Below are 9147 nucleotides of genomic sequence, written 5' to 3'. Positions count from 1 at the left end.
TTTTCTTAAGAACAGTTGTTTTGGGGGGAAATTCCCTTGTGATCCAGTGGTTAGGACTCTAGCGCTGTCACTACTGGGACCCTGGGTTCAATCCCTGGTCAGGGAACTAAAATCCCATAAGCCATATCTTTTCTTAGACTGTGGTAGTTGCTTTCTTTATCCAGATGTCCTTACTTGAATGAATGAAAAACTGGTGTGCTTTGCTGGGTCCCAAACATGTTGAAAGTTCAATGGTCTTTGAAATCCAAAACTTTCCCAAATAAATTTGACATAATTTATTGTTCCAAGAAGGAAGCTCTTGCAAGTAAAAGGAAGTATTACCTCCAACAATATGGTGGCTTAAGGAACAAAGGACTTATTTCTCTCTTAAATAATAGGTCTGGTGAGTGGACCAGATCAAAGGGCAACTCTCCTCCATATAGTCAGTCAGGACCTTACGTTCCTTATATGTAATTCCAACATACTCCAGGGCCTTGACATTGCATGATTAGATTAGAGTGTATTACCTGGAGTTTCAGCCATCAGGAAAACATTACAAAAACTAAGATTCTGGCATCAGTACCATCACTTCATGACAAACTGAGAAGTGGAAACAGTGACAGATTTTATTTTCTTGGGCTCCAAAATCACTGCAGACAGTAACTGCAGCCACAAAATTAAAAGATGCTTGCTCCTTGGAAGAAAAGCTATGACAAACCTAAACAGTGTATTAGAAAGCAGAGACATCACTTTGTCAACAAAGGTTCATATAATCAAAGCTATGGTTTTTCCAGTAGTCACGTATGGATGTGAGAGTTGGACCATAAAGAAGACTGTCACTATCATTTAGGCCTATTGTTGCAGGGAGCTGGTCTGGCACTCATAGCTCAGCCTTGGTATTTCTGCTGAACATAACAATTGCACAGAATAACAACATGAAACAAGGCCACTTTCTGACTGATGTGTCAAGACCAAAACAAGACATAATCATACCTGAACTTAGACAAAAAACAGTATTGTTCAAACCACAAAAAATGACCAAACATCCACCTATTGTGGCTAGTAGGAGTGACAGCTGCTTCTTTACCAATCCCAGCTTTAACTTAGCTTCATTCTTTCTGCCTTCTAAATAAAATTTATTAAGATGCCCAGTAAATTCCTCATAGTAGCCAATCTAGAGCAAAATCCCTGTTAAACTTCCTGAAGATAACACAAGGCCAAAAATTGATTGTGGTGATGTTCCACAACTCTGAATTACAAAAAGTCACTGAATTTTACACTGTGAATGGGTGAATTGTATGGTGTGTAAATAATTTCTCAATAAAGCTGTTACAAAATTTGTCATCTAGAACTGGTACCTGTCTGCCATGACACAGTGCAGAAATGGAGAGAAGTTTTGATGCTTTTATAGCCATTCCATAGCTATTCCATACACGTTGAATATAATAAATAAAAATCTGCACATGTCTTTTCCACATTTAAGTTTTCAGATTTCACTTTTCTAAATATTCATTTATATTGTGTGTTATAAAAATATCAGTGTTTCATGGACTGGGAGAAAACCTCTTATAGTTGAGAAACAAGTACCCTAAAGGCTTCCCTGGTGGCTCCGAGGTAAAGAATCCACCTGCCAATGCAGGGCACACGGGTTCCATCCCTCGGTCAGAAAAAGCCCCTGAGGAAATGGCATCCCAGTCCAGTATTTTTGCCTGGAAAATCCACCCCATGGACATAGGACCCTGGTGGACTATAGTCCATGCAGTCACAAAAGAGCCCTACACGACTTAGAGACTAAACAACAAGGACCTATAATTACAATGGTTTAAGACATGCTTTGGAGAAGGTAATGGCACCCCACTCCAGTACTCTTGCCTGGAAAATCCCATGGACGGAGGAGCCTGGTAGGCTGCAGTCCATGGGGTCGCTAGGAGTCCGACACGACTGAAGGCCTTCACTTTCACTTTTCACTTTCATGCATTGGAGGAGGAAATGGCAACCCACTCCAGTGCTTTTGCCTGGAGAATCCCAGGGACGGGGGAGCCTGGTGGGCTGCCGTCTATGGGGTCGCACAGAGTCGGACACGACTGAAGCGACTTAGCAGCAGCAGTAGCAGCAGCAGCAGTAGCAGCAGCAGCAAGACATGCTTTTTGAACTGTGGTGCTGGAGAAGACTCTTGCGAGTCCCTTGGACTGCAAGAAGATCCAACGAGTCCATCCTAAAGGAGACCAGTCCTGGGTGTTCATTGGAAGGACTGATGCTGAGGCTGAAACGCCAATATTTTGGCCACTTAATGCGAAGAGTTGACTCATTGGAAAAGACCCTGATGCTGGGAGGGATTGGGGGCCGGAGGAAAAGGGGACGACAGAGGATGAGATGGCTGGATGGCATCACCGACTCGATGCAAATGAATTTGGGTGAACTCCGGGAGTTGGTGATGGACAGGGAGGCCTGGCGTGCTGCGATTCATGGAGTCGCAAAGCGTCAGACACGACTGAGCGACTGAACTGAACTGAACTAAACTGAGGACGTGCTACCCAAGTCTCTCTCAATGAGGAACTACAATACCCAGAATTCCCCCAAAATGCGTATGCCACGTCTATTCCACGACCCTCGCCGCGAGGTCCCCTGGGGCATGTAGTGCTTGCTTTTGGCCGTGCACGCTGGGCTCCCTCGGCCTTTTTTCCGGGTTTTGGAAAGGACACCACCAGAAGAAAGGTCTGGGATAGAAGGGAGGTTTGAGTGACATAACCAAGCCTGTTGCGTCCCATACTAGGGGACCAGGAATAGCCATGAGTTCTGAGCCCTCCTAACCAGCATTCCCCGCGATTCTCCAGAAAAGTTCCCTGGCGTTGAGGAATTTGTCCGCGAATCAGGATCGGTGACGGCGATAGGTTTTCTTTTTGTACCCAGCACGTTTCGGTTCCGGGGTACAGAGTTCGGAGGCTTCTTTCCAGGTATTGTATTTCCCGGAGCGCGGAGGACTAGGGCAGGGCTGAGCTCTCTCCCAGCGGGACCGGGAGACCACATTCGTTCAGCGCCACTGTGTGCCAAGAGCCGAGGATGCCTGCCATTTTCAAAGGGTGCTGCTGCAGTATATACCCTGCACCATACCTGTTCCCGGCGGGTACCTATCTCTATAGTCCCGAGATCCCTCCTTTGGTAGAGTCAGTTTCCCAAGGTCGGTTAGACTTGACACTGGTATTCTGAGCCGTGAGCTGCTTTCCTCTATCAGCTGTAGACAGGCAGGAGATTCTTGAAGATATCTTTTCTTTGTGCGGGGATTTTTGTGTATGTGTGTGTCGCAAGTCAGTCTGGGTCAGGATTCAGTGCAGATTGCCACAGAGTAGCGTGCAGACAGCTTGGCATAGCGATAGAGAGGATTTTGAGGCATACTTTTAACATTGGTTTGTTCATGTAATGAGGATGTTCAGGTTGAAAGAGTGAAAGAACTATGTGGTTGTCCCAGCTTCATTAGTACTAGAGTAGATTTTTAATCTTTATGAGAGTAGCTTTTATCTGTAAAATTCAAATGATAGTATCTCTCTGGCAGGTTGAGAGAATTTATTGGGATAATACTTTAAAAGTCCGTTGTAAACTGTTGTGGACGTGTTAGATAATATGGTTTTAGTCCCAGCTTTTCTAACCATTGTTTCTCAACTAGAAATTTAGACATACTTTAAAAACAAATTATTCTTTTTCATAATAATCTTTGGTTTCCATGTTGCTTCACCACACCCTGATACATTACTTGATTTCTTAATATTTCCTGATTGGGCTCGAATCATCTCGTTTATTGCTTAAAACCTACTTAAGGCCAATATAGTGATTAAATTGTTTGGGTGCTTTTAGAATACAAGGAGAAAGGAGCAAGAAATTATCTTGGAATTAAATATACCAGAGACTATCCTTCTGAAAAAAACATTTGAAAAATTGTGGCTATGAATTAATGGCTACTCTTTGTAAAAACTATAAAGGCAGTGTATTTGTTTATTGCAAAGAGTTTGGTTTGGGTCCCCCAACCCCATCTGGTTTTATAGTCAAATTTGAAAACTTTGTGTGTCAGATTTAACATTATTTATTTATTTTTGGCTGTGTTGGGCCTTTCTTGCTGTGCATGGGCTTTCTCTAGTTGCAGCAAGCAGGGGCTTCTCTTGCTGAGGAGCACAGGCTCTAGGTTTTAGTAGCTGTGGTGCAAGGGCTTAGTTGCTCCGCAGCATATAGAATCGTACCTGACCAGGGATCAAACCTGTGTCCCCTGTATTGGCAGGCAGACTCTTAAGCACTGCACCACCAGGGAAGTCCACACCTAACATTTTTTTAGATGAAATGCAGAAAGAAACCCCTTTTCCTGGACATTTCGCTTTGGATCAAATCCTGCTCTCTGGTTCAGGCTAAGAACAAAGTCTATAGTTATTTCAGGAAAAAAGTTGTTCCTGTAATGAGAATTTTGGAATTAATTTGGTATTAATAGCATAAGTATGACCATGTTAAATCAATTTCTTTACAGAAGCTGCATATTGAAATGGGATTTGGAGTCATCATAATGGAAGCAAAATACATGAAGGAAAACCAGTTATTTTTATACCAGCATATTGCACCTGACTACTAGTTGCAAATGGTTTTCTTTACCTAAGAAAATTTGTGATGTAAATGAAAAGATAGTTTTTGTCCCCTAGATTCATTATTTACAATATGCTTTGCCTAAGGGCTATTCGTCCATTGTCCTGGAGAGTGTTTCACTTTCGACCCTTTAGTTTTGAACCATTAATTAGTCAGATGAATAATTGTACAGATGAAGAGCAAATATTCGGTCTTATTGAAAAAAACAAATCCCTACTCTCAGAAAAGCAAGTGGGATGTGCACTTAGTATGCTTTGGCAGTTTCAAAAGCAGAAGACCAGCTCAGTAAAAAATGTGGACTGTATCAGAAACCATCCCCAGTTTCTTACTCTCTGTAATTTAGCCACAACTAAAATGGGATTCATGAGCGACAGTACCTTGGTGAATGTGTTATACATCATACAACAGTAAGTAATGTGCTTTTAGGTTTTATAGAATGATTATAGTTTATTTTTATATTTTAACTTTATAAAAATCTCTTTGAAATGAAAAGCAATGTGTTTTTTTTTCCTTAAAATACTTTTCCTGATCATCTAATATTTTAAAGATACTTGGTGGATATTCTTTGATTACAGTAATCATTCCACTGTGTATATGTATATCAAAACGTAATACTGAAGGTGACTTTTTATATGCCCTCTATCCCGAGACTATGGCCAGAGGGATATTAAGGTCACCAAGAATAATTTGGAGGTTGCCAAAGACTTGTTTTTGAAGTGTTTTCAAGTCTGACCGAGAACTCTGACATTTCGAAATGAATAAGATATGAATGTTTAAAATCATGTTTTCTTTAAAAAAAAAACAACAAAATATTATGCTGTACAACCTAAATATATACAATATTTGTTAATCATACATCAATAAAGCTGGGAAAAAATTTAAAACGAAAATAAATTTTACATTATTTGGAGAGGAATTCAGCAGCTGTACAAAGGAAAAAAGAGCAAAAAAGTTCAAATTAATCTGTTTATTAGTCTCATTGGTGGAAATTATTGAGGTTAAATAGTTGTCTAAATAGCTATAGATGTCAGCACTGCACAGAGCAGAGATATAGTTGTTTTTATTAGGGATCAGTGTATACAGAAATGGGCTTAATTAAGGCTTTTCTTATTTTGGGGGGTAGGGTTAGACTAAAAAAGAATGATAAACCTTTTATATCAGTGATAATACTGTTTATAGTGATATACCTATAAACAAAATAATTTTGTTTCTAAGATTTATCCTAAGAACATAATCTAAGATACATGTTAAGATTCCTGTACATGGTTATTCATTCCAGCATTGTTTATAATATTGAAAAACTAAGATCCTAGTAAGTAGGTAAATGTTTAAATGATATTTTATTCACATAATTAATAGTATACCACCATTAAAAATTATGTTTTGAAGTATATGTAAAGATAATGGGCAAATGTCCACAATATAGTGTTAACTTACTAAAAGAGGCAAGATACAAACATGTGAAAGAAATACAGATATTTCATTAAGTGTGTAGAAAAAGAACTGAAAAGAAATGCTCCAAATTAATGATGGTGAGTATTTATGAGTAGCAGAGTTATAAATTCTTTTTATTACCCAATTGAAGTTTTTCTTTATTTTACAAACTTTGTCTTTTAAAAATATTTTTGTAATCAGAGCAAAGTAGTACATGTTAGATGTACTTTTAAGATTAAAAAAAAAAAAGATAAAATATATCATTGAACATTTTCATTGTTCAGTGGATGGCATTGAAATGTTACAGATAAAAGGATGAGGGCATGGGATAAAGTATAGGTGTTTATTAGGTAGTACTGAGAAATCAGAATACTGAAATGGGACCAGACCAGAAATAAGGGCTGACTGTGTAAGAATATAGTAACTTGAGGTTCACTTTTGCATTATAATTCTTACTGCATATGTGCTTTTAATAATTTTAAAATGTTTCTATGTGGAAAATTATTTTCTCTTGATTTTCTTGAGGTTTGGTATTGAGGCCCATGACTCACTAGTTGAAGCACTCGTTACAGAAGCATGGAGAAGACTGGAAAGGCAAGTACTCTGGGTTCTTCAGCTAAGATCAGGGTTATTCTGTTCAGGATTAGTACAGTGAAATCTTGTAGGGGAGGAATAGGGAGCTGCTGCCTAACTATCAAGCTTTATTGAAATGTATTTAGGAATTTCTCCTGTGGTCCCGTGGTTAAGACTGTGCTTCCACTGCAGGGAGCACGGATTTGATCCCTTTTCGGGGAACTAAGATCCTGCATGATGCGTGATGTGGCCAAAAAATTTTTTTAAATAAAAAAATATATTTAAGTTCAGTTAGGTTTTAGGGTTTTTTGATTGTGTTAAGGTGTGTTTTTCTAGCACAGTGAAATCTTGTAGGAAAAGAATGGGGAATGTGTTTTTTTCCTTAAGAGAAAGAAAAGTATTTCAAATATTCCTTAAGGCTGCGGAATGTAGGTGCTTTTAAACATATATAATTAATCAAAATATAATTAAGCTAAAGTCACTGCTATTCTTGGACTGTGCTTTTTAAACTTGCTTTTCTGAAAGAATTTTGCTTCAGAAGGAAAAAATTCTTAGTGATAGGCTCTCAGTAAAATCCCTAGATGTTCATAAAAAGAGAAAGAAGAAGGAGTTTATGACAAAGGAAAGACTTTACTGTTTAACAACGTCTATAGGTACTTGCCTATCACTTCATTTTTATGAAGATGCAATGAACAGAGCTCATAGGTACCTTAGAATATTTCAGGTCCACTATGAATAGTATCAATTTAGATATCTTTCCTACTCTACACATAGCTATATCTTTAGCATACTTCCATAATCAATGATCATCTAAAACGGAACGGCCAGAAAGGTGGCTGCCTCCTCGCCCCTTTGTGGGGAACCTGGTGCTAAAGCATTCATAGACAATTTGCTTCTGGGTCGGGGTTTCCTACATAGCAGAGCAGCTCCCTGCTGCGAGTCTGCCCTCGACACAGGGTTTGTAAAAAAATTAAAATAGAAAAAAAAGAGAGAAAAAAAATAAATTAAAAAATATCTAGAAAAATATGAAATTTATTCAGAGTATTATGAGTTCAGTTCAGTTCAGTTGCTGAGTCCTGTCTGACTCTTTACGACCCCATGGATTGCAGCACGGCAGGCTTCCCTGTCCATCACCAACTCCCGAAGTTTGCTCAACTCTTGCCCATCAAGTTGGTGATACCATCCAACCATCTCATCCTCTCTCATCCCCTTCTCCTCCCGCCTTCAATCTTTCCCAGCATCAGGGTCTTTTGCAGTGAGTCAGTTCTTTGCATCAGGTGGCCAGAGTACTGGAGTTTCAGTTTCAGCATCAGTCCTTCCAATGAATATTCAGGACTGACTTCCTTAGGATGGACTGGTTGGATCTCCTTGCAGCCCAAGGGCCTCTCAAGAGTCTTCTCCAACACCACAGTTCAAAAGCATCAATTCTTTGGTGCTCAGCTTTCTTTATAGTCCAGTTCTCACATCCATACGTGATTACTGGAAAAACCATAGCTTTGACTAGATGGATCTTAGTTGGCAAAGTAATGTCTCTGCTTTTTAATTTGCCAGAAAATTTAGAAAATTTGGAGTACAGAGAAGCCTATTGTATTCTGTACTATACTATTTATATTTAATAAGAATATGTAAAAAATAATAAAAGAATACATGAAAAGCTCTCCATTTATAAAACAGCTGAGGGCTGTTAGCTGTACCAGAGGGCCATTTTGATGATTTCTGAAAACTTAGAATTTTTAAACTTAAGGGTTCTGGGTAGCCATGGTCCATTATTAGTGGAATAAAACAAGTATTAGTGAGTGAAAGAAAAATCAAGGTGGGAAAGAGATAGGAGCTTTTGGAAACCACAGAACAACACTCCCTCTGAACCAAATAGTAACCTAGGGCAGAAGAGAAAGGAGTGCCTAAGATAAGAAACAGTAACTATTTGTAGATGAGAGGACCAGTCACCCTCATTATTCTTTTTTAGCATATTGCTTTTTGAAGCACAAACAATGATAAATTCTTTTTTTTTTTTTTCTATAATGATAAATTCTTACAATTGTAGTCGTGCATGACTGCAGGGTGAGCTTTGTAGGCTTTTGTTGTGTAAGCTGAGTTAAATTAAACAAGGTACCCAACAGATTGCAAGGTACCCAAAGCAAAATGGCTGTCTGAGGAGGCCTTACAAATAGCTGTGAAAAGAAGAGAAGCGAAAAGCAAAGGAGAAAAGGAAAGATATACCCATTTGAATGCAGAGTTCCAAAGAATAGCAAGGAGAGATAAGAAAGCCTTCCTCAGTGATCGGTGCAAGAAATAGAGGAAAGGAATAGAATGGGAAAGATTAGAGATCTCTTCAAGAAAATTAGAGATACCAAGGGAACATTTCATGCCAAGGTGGACACAAGAAAAGACAGAAATGGAATGGAACTAACAGAAGCAGAAGATATTAAGAAGAGGTGGCAAGAATACACAGAAGAACTGTACAAAAAAGATCTTCATGACCCAGATAATCATGATGGTATAGTCACTCACCTAGAGCCAGACATCTTGGAATGTGAAGTC

The 9147-nt window shown here is 38.9% G+C and overlaps 1 protein-coding gene across 3 annotated transcripts in view; it reads left to right on the top strand.

The window, feature by feature from the left end:
* Positions 1 to 2627: 2627 nt before the first annotated feature.
* FASTKD1 (FAST kinase domains 1) overlaps positions 2628 to 9147 on the top strand; it is a 35651-nt gene continuing 29131 nt past the window's right edge. The window contains exons 1-3 of one of the 3 annotated variants that reach the window (XM_010849392.1): positions 2628 to 2933; positions 4487 to 5006; positions 6559 to 6627. In XM_010849392.1, coding sequence (XP_010847694.1) covers positions 4672 to 5006; positions 6559 to 6627 — 404 coding nt within the window. In that variant the 5' untranslated portion in view covers positions 2628 to 2933; positions 4487 to 4671. The other 2 variants (XM_010849393.1, XM_010849394.1) reach the window with 2 other exon arrangements.

This window comes from Bison bison, unplaced genomic scaffold (genome assembly GCF_000754665.1).
Source record: "Bison bison bison isolate TAMUID 2011002044 unplaced genomic scaffold, Bison_UMD1.0 scf7180017864282, whole genome shotgun sequence".
Lineage (NCBI taxonomy): Eukaryota > Metazoa > Chordata > Mammalia > Artiodactyla > Bovidae > Bison > Bison bison.
This window is presented reverse-complemented; position numbering and strand designations above follow the sequence as displayed.